The 14,168-nt window shown below is 37.8% G+C and overlaps 1 protein-coding gene across 1 annotated transcript in view; it reads right to left on the bottom strand.

Annotated features, from left to right (window-relative positions):
• The window catches only part of DST (dystonin), a 476,155-nt gene that overhangs the window by 85,583 nt on the left and 376,404 nt on the right, over positions 1–14,168 (bottom strand). Inside the window, 3 exon segments of the mRNA XM_044917613.1 lie at positions 8,973–10,444; positions 11,520–12,015; positions 13,442–13,641. Coding sequence (XP_044773548.1) covers positions 8,973–10,444; positions 11,520–12,015; positions 13,442–13,641 — 2,168 coding nt within the window.

Raw genomic sequence — 14,168 nt, 5'->3', positions numbered from 1 at the left:
TCTGGATATTTAATAAACAAAATCACATCTGCAGATTGTTATCTATACTGAACGCTCTTTAAAAACACTGTTTGAAAATAAATTCAGCAAGACAAACCTAAACCTTTGCGGGAAAAATTAGTAGTAGTATTTAAATAAATAAAATCTATCCATTCTTTATTTTACAAAATAAGCAACACTAACAGAGTAGCAGAGTTACAAATAAAGGCAGATTTTTTTTCTCAATCTCACAAAATAATCATTTGAACATAAATAAAACTGTGTTGACCTGAAGAAGGCAGTTCTAGTAAAAAAACATAACCTTATATACATTCTCTGGTAATTTTAGAGAAAAGATGTCGCAGGGAACTTTTGTACTTTTAATGAGAAAACATTATTCCAAAATTATTTTTATAAACTCAAGAATTGAATCTTAAAAAAAAAAAAACCTATCTCTAACCAGAACTCTATAGGTAATAACACCCATTCAACAATCATTTGATGCAATTCAGTATGTGGCCATCATTAAGTTGGGAAAAGAAAAAAATATGTATCTATATATAGCCATCTATAAAGAAAAATATGTATAAAAATATCTATCAGTATCAGAGTATCAATGCCCATTTTTCATAGTCAAGTAGTGAACTATTTCAACAAGCCCTTGATCCTATGGTACTTGAGCACAGAGGCTGTTCTGAGGTGCTAGTAATAAGAAAAAGAAAAAAGTGCACAGTTACCATGTTTGAACAGTAGACTGGGCACTAGGCTGAGGATTATGACAGACCAAGGGTTTTACTCCCAACTGCCCCTATCCTGATATGTAAGACTGGAAAGCTACTTATTCATGGCAATATTAATATTCAAGTTTCCACGCAATGTGGATGAGTACTTTTCCCTAAACATCCTGAGATCCTCATAGAACTTTTCATAAGAATGGCCCTAAAAAAAAAAAAAAAAAAAAATGGCCCTAATTCACCTTAGACTCTAACTTTGAATCATTATCACAATATTTTTTAGCTTTATATAAAGCTAAGAAGAGCAATGTGTAACTTTCACATTTGAGGTAGATAGTGCATTTTTAAACTTACGTTTTTAAACTACATATATAATTCACTCATAAATTCAAGCATTCATCAAAAAAAGTACTATCTACCAAACACCACAGTAAGCACTGGCAAAACACTGGTGCACGGAGATTCAGCACCACTGTCCTTATACAACTTACAGTACAGTGGAGAATATGGGTGAGAAAATGGGCAAAATACACAGTCTGGAAGTAAGGAGTGTTATGAAAAAATGCCCTCTGGTGATTATGTTTAAGTATATGCCATTTATTTAATAACTGAATTCCTATTTTATTAAGCTAATTCCAACTAATTCTACAAATGATAATCCTAATAATTTTGATTCAAGTTAAAATATGAACTATTATTAATATACTGGTATTTATGACAATTATATACATATACACATAACTATGTATACACGTATGTATATATCTTTGTTACTTAAAACCACATTCCAGGGGTGCCTGGGTGGCTCAGTCAGTTAAGCATCCAACTCTTGATTTCCATTCAGGTCATGGTCTCAGAGTTTTGAGATCGAACCCGGCATCTGGCTCCATGCTGGATATGGAGCCTCTTTAAGATTCTCTCTCTCCCTCTCCCTCTCCCTCTGCCCCGCCCCACCCTCGGGGGGAAAAAAAAAAATCACACTCCAAAGGTGTAGCTGGATAACTAAAGAACTCTTACATTTTTAGAGCAAAACTAGACTGGTTTATCTTTTCCTCACAAATCTGATTTACACACCTACTTTAAATGTTACAGTCTCTAATGTTAATAAAATTAAGATATATAATACATATCTTATAAAGATATATAGATATAAAGATATATTAAACTGTTAAATATTAATCATTATATCTAGACCTCTCACATTTTCATAATACACAATGAATAAAATGAGCAAAGTTTTTCTGAAAAATAGTCAACACTATTATTTCATACATACAGAAATCATAATGTTAAATGTTCCCAAAATGTGACTTTACTTACTTTATGTTGCCTACTAGATATTCTTTAGCTAAAGTGTCTTCTAAAGGCAGATGATTTTGGAAAAGTACACAAATTCTAACTGCATAATAGCAAAATAGTACCACTTTCTCATTTTCTATTTCTAAAGTGAAATTAAGTCATTGAAAAATTAAGTTCTCGAAAAATCTTATCACTAAGTCCAACAATCCATTTCATAGAAAAGTTAAAGGCTAATTTTACCAACTGAAACATGGAGTTTTTAGGGCTGAAAGATTAGTAATACTAAGAAATTCAATGTGCAGTAAGTGGAGAATGTGTGAATAAATGCAACATTAGCCATGAAAACTGACAAAAGTATTTTCCTGGGCCAACAGCTAGCTACTGAAATTTGATCAGAAGCCAAACAAGGATACATGATACATGGTTTGTTGGGTTTTTGTTTTTGTTTTTGCTGTGATACAAAAATAAGCCTTCAGAGCAACAATTTCTGTTCTTTCTAAAACAGACAGACCATTAGATAATGAAAACTGAAAGAATCCCATGTTTTTAGTTTCCAAACTAATAAACATGTTCACATAAATAAAGGATTTTCGAGTATATTTATCAGATGAATATGCAATAGCTATTTATTTTAATAGGAATAGTTTATATTCAAAAGAAAGTAGGATAGGAGAACCTACCAAAAAGCAAAGAAGTTCAAAAACACTTAACAGACTTACTGTCTGATCTTGATGGGAATTTATCTTGATGTGAAAGTTAGGTTATAGTTTTAATAGGCACTTACTATTTTTCCTGTAAGTTACTACAATACTATTTTTCCTCTGTCTTCAATACAGTTTTCAGATGACAGCGGATAAAAAATACTCTGGTGTAACAGAAAGTGATTCTATATATAACACTGTTAATTGAAATATATGCACATGTACATATATAACTTCTAAAAGTTAAAGTTTTTTTTTAAAGCCATCCAGCAAGCAAAAACCAATGTATCTGTTAATGATCTCATTCACCGTCCTTCAGAAAACAAAAAACAAACAAAAAAAAAACTGAAAACACTTTTCATACTAAAACACTACTAAAAGAAATAAAGTAGTCTTGAAATTAAAGCAATTAAAGGTAAGTGAGCAACAGGATACGTAAGCACAAGACATTTTCTCAGGATATCCTTGTTCCTGGACAGCTCCAAAAGCTTTTCAGTTTGCAATCACAGCATTTACCTCTCTGAGACATTATTTAATGAATGATTACAGACCCAGGCAACCATTTAAAAACATTTACAGGTCAAAGTTTCTTAACAAGAAACCAATGTATAATTTCATAACCACAAAACAAATTCTCTCTCTCACATACACAGACACACCCACACCTTTAAGCCACTTTCCACATTAATAAATTACGTAGATCACCTTTTATGTAAGGGAGCTCTATGATAATGACAGTAGATGCTATAAGTTTGGCACTTTGGGGGATCCCTTTAAAATGGTGATATAGTTTTATCCCATTAACAACAACAAAAAAAAGAGAGAGAGAGAAAGAAAAGAAAAAAAATCCCCCTACCCATATAAAATCTCTGGCTAAAACTGCCCTCATAACAACCTACTTTAATTCCCAATCTTAAATAAAGCAATAGAAGAGAGGACCACACAGCATAAAGAGTGACTGCGTTACTTAGCAAAAGCAGAAAGAGAACCCACATTGCCCAAGTTCCCTTTAGATGACCCTTACAGGATAGTAGATCCTTGCGTTTGATGTAGGAAAGAGGGCACCCATGTTCTGCTAGTTTTTGTGAGTGAGAATATGAGGCATTAACAATACTGCACAGCAGATCAGCTCCAACCCTTTGTAGCTTGGTGTGGTGGTCTCTGCTTGGGTGGGACTTCTCTCTTGCCCAGCGTGTATGATATTCTTTCTTCCTAAATTCTTAAATGCCACATTGATACTAGCTGATTAAATGATGTGACCTTCCTATAAGGCCCATGTATCACATTGTGGTTTCTACAGTGAAAATATTTTCATTTTTAAAAATACCAGAGGAAGATATCGTGCAACTGCCTTGCTAATCTAGTCACATTAACAGAAATCCAGTCAAGTAAGTAAGAATTTTTTTTTTTTTCCCCTCTTCTACAACAGCTTTATTTCATTTCCTCCTGTTCTCAACAAAAAAAGGGAACAATTCACCATGGGCCTCTATATAACAATATGGGCACTTAAAACCTATTATGTTAAAGCATTCTGTGGACAGTTCAGTTTTATCTTTAAAAATATGGTGACATCACAGAGGTTGTTTTAGGATCATTTCATAAATATCGTAGGAAGGTATTTGGAAAGTGATTTATTTCAGCAATACTATTTACAAATAGGGCTCCAACTGCCTGGTTTCTGCAGCCTCATGATCCCTGGCATTTTAGCTCACCCACTATTCACATGAAGACACCTGGGTTAAACAATGCCTTCACCTGGACCAAAGAACATGTATCACAGTGTATGAGGCAGGTGTTCTGGTCTTTGTCTATGGTTTTGGTTTGGCCTAAACATTTTCTGCTCTACGTAATTCTATTTCAATTTTGAAAATAAAATCAGTTTAGAGAGACTTTGTACTGGTGATACGTTATTTGTGGGGACAAACTGAATTACAATTTGGGGCAGCAACACAGTGGCCAGAAATAAAGAGTAAACAGGTTCAGAGGCAAGCCTTTTTACCATGGCCTAGATAGAGGCGGGAAGGGTATATATTTAGCTAGGATGTGACTGTATATGTTCATTAAAACATCAAGTTTCTTTGATCTTCACTGAAATTAAATCAATTCAATATGGTGATAGCGATTACTTTGTGATGATCAGAAGATCTGACTGGCTGTTGATGACATCACAGGAACTGCTGGGACATGTTCCTTGTATAGAGCTGGTTACATGTGTCTTTGATAAATAAAAATGTGGAAATATTAATATTACTTAATAACGTAGCTTAGATTTGAAGATAATGTTAAGCTAGTAATCTTAATAGAAAACACCTTAACAGAAAACACCTTAATAGAAAACACCTCACACTTCATACGTTTAGTCTAGTGACCAATATTTAGAAGTCAGAAAACATATGGTAAACAGAACTCATACAATCAAATAATTTAAAAACTTTAAGCTAACACAAAAGGTAATACCAATCTATTTTCAAAAACTTGGAACAGCTTTCACAGACAGTGAATTAGGACATTTGGTTCAAAATAGCATTTGCTTTTAATCATTATGTTTGGGTTGGTATCTTAAACATGAATTAATTTTGAACTTTCAAGGATATTAACTGCTATTTCTTAGGTTAATTTTTAGGAAAAAAAAAAAAAACGGAAGCAGAGAAGTCTGTTTTACCTAATTTATACAATCCATTCCACTCCCAATGAATATAAGGCACCCCCTACCAAGTAACTGGGTAATACCTACTAAGTTTCAGTCCTACTCTGAATTTTATATTATGAAAAATTATTATAAGATTCTATCCACGATATTAGGTTAAACTAAAGCTACCTGATAGAGTAATGTCAAACTGGATTACATTGCAAAGTCTATAATAAAAACAGACCCAGTACTTCAGTGCTCCTTCTGTTTTATTTTTAGAAATTATAAAAATAGCTCTTTTTAGCAGACTATTATTATATTAATAATACAGATTATTCTACTTAAAAAAATTTTTCAATCTTCCCAAAATACTATGTTAAAACTAATGTCCAACAAAAAACAAATTAAGATCTGAGTTGTACACAAATTGATTTGCCACTTGAGTTAAGAGAGACTCACTCAGACAATGACAAGTTTGGTTCTGTGTCAGCAGCAGAGGGGGTGGTAGTCAACCCCATCGCCATCAACATTACAGCATCTCCACACCAGTTTCCAAGGCAATTCCACATACATTTATCTCGTTTTTCTCATAGCAGCCAGTTTTATGGAACACTTACATTAGGTGGGTATTGCTAGTTTTTGGACTGAAATGAACTACGGCTAGTTACTTAGGCCACCCAAATTTGGCTACAGCAGAGATGTTTTAAAATTTCCCAGAAAAAATATCAGATGTACATCATGAGGCATCAAGTTGACACAAAACACTGCATTATTCCTACCAAAACATCCAAGCTGTGACACTTACTACCTGTGTGACCTTGGGCAAGTCACCTAACCCCTGGCTCTCAGCTTCCTTACACTAAGATGGGGATAATAATAGCATCCATGTCTCAGGACTGTTAACAGGATTAAGACAGAGTTTACAGTAATGCTTGACACACAGTAAGCCCTCAATAAATATTAATTGTTGTAACTGTTTTTTTACACACACACAAATAAATAGAATTAGTGATTGTGTATGCTACCATCTTTATTTCCCATAATAACATTCTTGTTATTTTTTCCCCTCTGGTCCTGGAATATATTAAATGCAGACGATTTGTCCACTTGGAAACTTTTGTTTTAGTCACTGGGTCTCAAGACACTGAAGTTATGTCAAGATGTTCTTCATTACTAAATTTCATTAAAATAATCAACTCCCTCCAAAGTAATCAGAAAAGAGACAACGCAGCATGCTAAGTGGTTTATTTGAGAAGAAATGACCACTTTATTTCTCTCCACAATCAAATAAAACAAGCTCTGTAACCATTAATGGTAATGATGCTTTAGTGCTTTTGAGTTTGCAAAAACACATTCAATACAATGGTGAGAGAGCTCCTCCTACCTTGCTTTTTCTTACTTTCAAAAGAACTCTCTATATAGAGAGCCACATTTTTCACCGTACTTATGCCTGGGAACACAAAGAGGGAGGCATCTACAAGCAGCAGTACCAATATTATTACTCTGGCCCATTTTCTTACAAGTGGTTGGAGTAGTTTTTTTCCTACACAAATTCACAGAAAATCCAGAGAAATGATAAAAAGTTTCACAAAGGCACTGAACATGCTTCAATTTCACTAGGACAAAGGCAGCTTGATTACTGTCATTTAAGCATTCAAATTTTGTTGGGGTTCTACAGAAAACCCCAGACACTCACTCATCAAGCTCTCCCCAAGACTCTGAGGCAGCCAGGGCCACAGAACTTTGTTTTTCTACTAGCGAATTTTCTTGTGTGAAATCGTGATTTTACAAACCTGAAACTGGAAAGTCTGACAGGCTAATTAAGGAAGTAAAGTCAACACTATGGTAGTAGCCTTTGTGAAAATTCATTAAGGGAAACCTCCCTAAAATGGGGCTGGGAAGTTCAGCAGGGGGAGCTCTCATGCCAGACCACTCAGTCCTCAACTGACATCCAACAGGAAGAGGCAGAGCTCGCATGTGGATACTACATCATTGCCGTGCAGACAGGAGGAAGAGAGGCTTACCTCCTCCTCCCTAAACCCCCACAATAGTCCAGCTGATAAGAGACGGTCACAACTCAGCCACTGAGAAGTCACTATCCTCTCAAATCCCAGTGTACTCCAATGGACGTTTTCTTTATAACAGCCTTCCCCAGCATCTAGCTTTCCTCTATCAAAGGATGTTCCTCTCTTCTGTTCTCCAGACTTGCCTATGGTTTTGCCCTAGCTTGCCTGTCCCACGTTGCAATTCTCAAATAAACCCATCTTTTGCTGGCAAAATAACTGGCAGTTTTACTTTTTAAGGTTAATACTTCCTTCACCTTCAAAAATCAGTATCTATACAGAATCACAGATTTTTTAAGCCCTGAAGGAACTGGGCCTTAAAGGCATTTTTTTTTTTTTTTGCCTCTCATTTTTAAAAATTTTTTTTTATAAACAACAAATAACCATAATAGTAATAAGAAAAAGAAGTTATTTTTCAAAACTCAGTCACCTAAATAATGTTATTAAAGATGAGCAAAGGAAACACTATGTCAAATATAACAGCACAGAATTTGCTAGTGCATCTGACTCATATTCATTTCTCATGGGAAACAATTGATAGTTTTGCAAATGCTACTTTTATCTGGTCTTATTTTAGTCTTTATGTGCAATGGTGGGACTTACTGTCATACCGGTCCCTACTGCAACGTAAAACATACCTCGTGAATAGAACAAGACCCATGCCAACTCCAAAGATTCGTATCAATCCCATGCAGCAAATTCTTGATAGTTAGGACCCCCTCTGTGCAGGGTTGAACCTGTCTTTGTCCATTGTGGAGATGCAACTTCTGCCCTTACTATCATAAATGAGGTCAAATCCAGTGACACTGAACGTGGCCCACCATTTTTATCTAATATTCCCTTTATTAAGCCTCACTCCATGCTATCAAGTGGCAGACATTTCTGGCACTGAGGAACTTGCAGTCCAATCAAAAATATTTTATTCCTAATCCTCTGGAGCATGAGCCCAAGATCTGCGTTTAAAAAACCAGGATTACGACATGGAACTCCACTCTGCCTTTTAAAATACGAACTTTTGGAAGAAAAAGTTTACAAAAGACATTAAATTAAGAAGGATAAGAAGACTATAAAAAGGAAAAGACTATAATTCACCATTTAAATAACATGCTGGGAGACAAACATGAAGAGAACAAGCTTTTTATGTTATAGACTGGCCTCTGCCCTAGAGTTTAAAACATGGCTCTGCTCACTTCAGATGTCAATTGTGAATGACATCAGAAATAGACCCTACAATGTTAGTTTCAGGCTCACCTACAACTTTTCAAGCACCCTTTGACCTCTTGGTATTATCTCAGGTCTTATCCTCTGAGGGCCCAAATCCCCAGGAGGCTTGGAAATCTCCACATGCCTGGATATTACCCCCATATGGGCTCATCCGGGCTCAAAAGCTGCATGACAGCCATATGAGAAGGCTCTACGGTTAGGCAGTTCCTTTCTGTACCAATTCTAAATTTCTTTTAATAATAAAAATAAAAAATTATTTTTCTAGTAAAAAACAATAAAAATATGAAATAAAAATTTTCTTAAAATTTTTTTTAAAAAACAGTAAAAATGAAGAATTCCCTACCTTGAACACATCAAGCTGTTGGTTAATTGTCTCTGTTTCCATACCAACAGGGCCTTGAGACTCTTCATGTTCTTCAGCCTTCTGAAGCAGAGTAGAAAATTCCTTTAGTTTGCTGTAGAATTCTTCAAGACGTCCAATTGTCCCTTCAACCTGCTCTTCTCGGGCTTGAGCTCGGTCCAGTAACTTGTTGCATTGTTTGCTTAAAGCTTCCAAGTCCCTTTTGATTCCAACGAGATCAGGCGAGGTCTCTTCCATGGCCAGCATCATCTTGCAGGTTTTATTAGCATTGTCGTTGCTGGCTATGAGAGCTTCTAGTTTCTTCAGAAAGGCTTTAATTGCCTCCTTCTGCTTTTGCAAGGTTTCTACGTCTCTCCCCACTGGGGCCATGCTATCCAGTTCGTCATCGAACTCTGCAAACTGAGAAAACATTTCTCGGATGGTATTCTGGAAATGCCCAATGCCCTGAAGCTTGGTTTCCAAGAACGAACACCTTTCATCAACCAGCTGATTCAGTGCACTATGTTCTTGAGCTAAGGTTTCTGCTTGTAATAAAATATCAGAGGTTCCCTTTGAGTCTGAGGCTTCTACCACAAGGTCCTGGGCAAGTCCTTTGACCAAATCTACCTGATGCTTCATGGTCTGAAGTGCCTTCTGCTGGGTCTGCAACACAGTCAGGTACTTGTTACTGTAGGCCTGGGGTCCTAAGGAGTCATGGACATCCAGCTGTTCCTTTGCACACTTAAGCTGCCTTTTAGCTTCTTTGGAAACTTCTTGAAATTCCTTAAACTTCTGGGCCATGTTCTCCAGAGAGAGTTTCTTACTGTGAAGTTGTTCAGTGACCATGTCTACTTTCTGGATCAGTGATTTATTCTCATCCGTGACAACCTCTTTATCTACCTCACAGACACTGAGCAAGCTGTTGGCTGCGTTGTTAAGCAGTTCTACCATCCCCAAGTGTTGGTTCATTTCCTTCTGCAGAGACTTTAACTTGGCCATAGCATTCTCTGTTTCAGCAGGATCCAAGCAAAATTTTATTTCCCCCAGGTTATTCTGACATTTGTCTATCCATGGCTGGAGAGTCTCTACATGCTCTTTATACTTGAGGGCTTTTTCCAGTGAATCTTTTACCTTGTCTTCCTGTTCTTTCACCTGCTTATTAAATCCATCCCAATTGGTTTTAATTGTGTTAAGTTGGGACTGTAAGGCTGCCTTCTCAGACCCTTGTGTTTTTAGTAGGAGATTTTCACCTTCCGCAATGGTTTTTTCATAAATATGAGACTGAGCAGACAGAGTTTTACTAAAGTCTTTCTGATCTTTAATTAATGACTCCAAGACATCGAGTTTGGCTGATATTGGGGGAGAACGGTTATGCTCTTCTTTCTTTGTATCCAGCCAAACCTGAAAATCTCGGGACATTTGCTGAAATTGGTGAGAGCTCGCACAGGCTGACTGAAGGTGCTGAATGTGATTCTCTAAAAATGAAATCACAGACATGTTTATTTTACATCAAAATGTAATCTAGTCTATGAAAAGCCAAGACAAAAACCATCAGATAAATGGACAGAACTGTCTAAAAGGGAAATGACTTGCCCACTTGTGTGGTTTTTACACATCATGAAGGCCCCTTTCAGCAGCACAGAACAACTGCATGGGTTCAGGTTCCGGCTCAACCTCCCAGGAGCTGCTAGACCTTGGACGGATGATTAAACCTCTGAGCCTCATCTGCCCGGGTGGCAAACTTAATAGAAGCTGCCGTAGCAATTAAATGATAGTACATGTAAAGTTCTCAGCCTAATGGTCGTCACATGAAAGTGATCATAACAGTAATCATCATCATCATCAGAGCCAATATTATCAGTATCCCATCAAAATAAAGGAGTAGGTCTGAAATGGTTGCTACGATCAACAAACAATTCCAGTCAATTAAAAAAATATGTAAACTGAGAATTTACTAGTTGCCAGGCACTTAGCATTACTTTTCAAACAGAACAAACACAGTAGCCAAATGTGCTGTCCTCTGGCAGGCCCGCCTCGCATGCAGGAGCTCCTGCCTGCTGCCTCCGAGCCCCACGGGTGCACCTGTCACAGAATCAGGGCCAAGGGGGCAAGAGAAGAACCTAGGGCCCAGCGCTTCTCTTCCACACATTTCTCTAGAAAAGCTTTCTGTGATGGAACAGAACAGAGGAACTGCAGGGGAGAAAAGGATGCGAAGCGTTTTTATTCACTGTACTCACCTGTTTCTCTGGTGCAATGAAACCGTCACACAACAAAAAACATTAACGGACACCTTTTAAAGACCGGTTTGAAATACCTGACGTTTCAATGCTTAAGCGGACTTTTGCCCATTACTTGTGTGGCGGTAGCACCCCCCCCCCCCCCCCCCTGCTCCCCCGCTGCATCCGCTCATGAACACAGAACCACTCTCTGCGCTAGGGAGAGCAGGCAGAGTCCCTTCAGGGTCCTAGATTCGGGGCAACAGCCTGGAAAGCGGCACGGCAGGATCTCCATTTCTGGGGAGATACACGTATTCAAAGAAGACAAACAAACCTGCTTTTTGCTCAACATCCTTAAATGATTTTAAGATGCCTTCTAGTTGCCTACTAAGTTCTGCCTTCAAGTACTCTTCCTTCACCAGTGCTGACAAATCCTCACAGAGGGCCTGGGCCACTTTTATCTGCTTCATTTCCTGCTCTAGTTCCTGCTTCATTTTTTGGGCTGCTTCCAACTGCTGGTTCATAGCCTCGGGGTGTGTGCTCCCAGCCGCACTGCTGCTGACTTGATTATCCAAGTCACTCAGTTTATCAGAAAGGCTTCTCAGCAGGCTTTGGTACTGTGTGCTCTTAACAATGGCTTGGCCAATCCAGTCACATCTGTCGCTCAGTTGTCCTGTGAGGCTGTCCCACTTCTGGGTCACAGCTGCCAGTTGCTCTTTCACGACCCCGTGGAAAGAGGGGTGTTCCCCAGGTCTGCTCAAAATGCCCCGGCCGGCTGCTGTTAGCTGTTCATACTGAGGCTTCCGAGTGTCAAATTCTTGCAGCAGAATCTAAGGCGAAGACGTAGCGAGGGTAAATAAACACCCAAGAAACTGAAACGGAGCTTTCAGTTTCTAGACAGACAGAAATGGTATTTATCTACCTAGTTTTTATTTTCTCTAGTTCCTGTTGTCCTAGTTTTTATTTCAAGGGCAGGGCAATGATCTTAAATTAGTCCAAAGAGCAACGGGGCTTTGCAGAGATAACATTTTGTCTAAAATAACATCCTTCACAAAGGGGAAAAAGCAGAGAGTAAATACGGCAGTCTGGGCAGAATGAACGACAGCTGATGTACAAATATTCACAAATGAAGGGAAGCACTGCTATTGGACAAGTTTACAGCATACAAACACCAAATTTGTATTTTCCCACTTGCAGTTTTCTCTTCGCAGGGTATTTTAAATGCTCTGTAGCATTTTATACCAAAGGAAATGCACACCGATGACACTGTTAGAATACATTAACTCATGGGGCATTATTTTACAAGGGCTTTTTTAAGATACAAGGTTTATTAACATTTACAGTCTCTATTATAAAAATTTTAGCCAATAAATCATGTTGCTCAGAATGTGCAGGCTCAGCACTGACTCCCATTATACAATGAGTGACCCAGAAATCTCCCTTTGTTACTACAACATTTTATCTATCTCAGGGAGACTACCAAGACTAGGGGCCATTATTTCTCCCCAGATATTTATTTATATCTTTTGCTTTCATTCTCTTCAGATTCAGAACGTACATGAGCTAGGACATGCTGGTGCTCAATGACAAAGACTGATTTGTATTTTCAAAGTACAGGACTAGCCGCGCTGCTCTAGATACCATACGTAGACGTAGGGAAATCCAACTGGAACCACAACGGAGCTTTTGCTTCTACCTCTGACTTACATTTCAGGAATTTTTTTTCTCCTTGTGGGTTCATCCACTTTATAATTAGACTAGTCTAAGCGACGTGTGGTTCAAGGTTCCCTCTTTATTTCTCTTATTCTTTCTTCTCTTTTTATTCTGTCTCTCCACCCCTCAGGGGCGTATTGCATGAGTTTTACAAGTTTCATTATCTTCTACCACAATCAGAATGAATAAAACCTCAAAGGAGTAATTTCTAAACAATAAAAAGCACATACCAGCTTCTCATAAAAATGTTATTACTTATACAATCACATTAATATTTCAAAGAAGGCCCTTTTTAACAGGGTCTGCACAAACCACAAGATGACTGAAATGATCAAGGGACTCGACCCACTCATGGGCTCAGGAGACTGTTCTGGGAGGCCTCCTGGCTTTGGTGCTCTGGGGGTTCCCCACTAACCTCAGGACAGTATCTTATGGGCATCGGAAGCATTACAAATACACTTCAAGGCAGTTTAAGCACATACTGTCCAAGGCTAATGTATTTATAATGAAAACATTTGTCTCGTTAAGTCATGTAACACTCACCTGCACCTGCTGCCTCTGTGTGTTTAACATATTTGGGTCAATTGACAAGGGCCCAAGAACACTGACCATCAGTTCTTTTTCCACAAGCCACTGTTTTAACTGAGCTTCTACAGTCTGGAACTGGGTTAGATTATTAGAGGATTCTTCCAGTCTTTGTTGTCTATCAACTGTTAACTGATTGAGTTCTTGCCACTTAGAATCTAAAAGAAAAAGATGAAACTGGTGTTTAGTTTTTATACATTTAACATCACTGTCTACGTGAATACCTCAGGATATGACTCAAAATGATACATAATGGCTATCATTCCATCTTTGTAACTCTTCTTACACAGTTGATTAAAGTGTAACCTAAGAGTTAATTGCATTTAATGATACAGATTTTATGGTCCTGGAGCTGTGTGTCAACTAAAAGTATAAGAAAAATTTGAATCTGACCTCAGAAGATAATGTAGAATATGGAATACTCCTTAAGGCAAACAGGATCCAGAGATCCCACATTTCTTCTAGAAGTCCTATAGAGTCTGTTTGTTCAACTATAACTGACCTACTACAACAAGGAACATTAACCCTTTCTTTGTTTTTTTAACATATAATGTATTATTTGTTTCAGAGGTACAGGTCTGTGACTCAACAATCTTACACAATTCACAGCGCTCACCATAGCACATACCCTCCCCAGTGTCTATCACCCAGCCACCCCATCCCTCCCACCCCCCACCACTCCAGC

This window comes from Neomonachus schauinslandi, chromosome 8 (genome assembly GCF_002201575.2).
Source record: "Neomonachus schauinslandi chromosome 8, ASM220157v2, whole genome shotgun sequence".
Lineage (NCBI taxonomy): Eukaryota > Metazoa > Chordata > Mammalia > Carnivora > Phocidae > Neomonachus > Neomonachus schauinslandi.
This window is presented reverse-complemented; position numbering and strand designations above follow the sequence as displayed.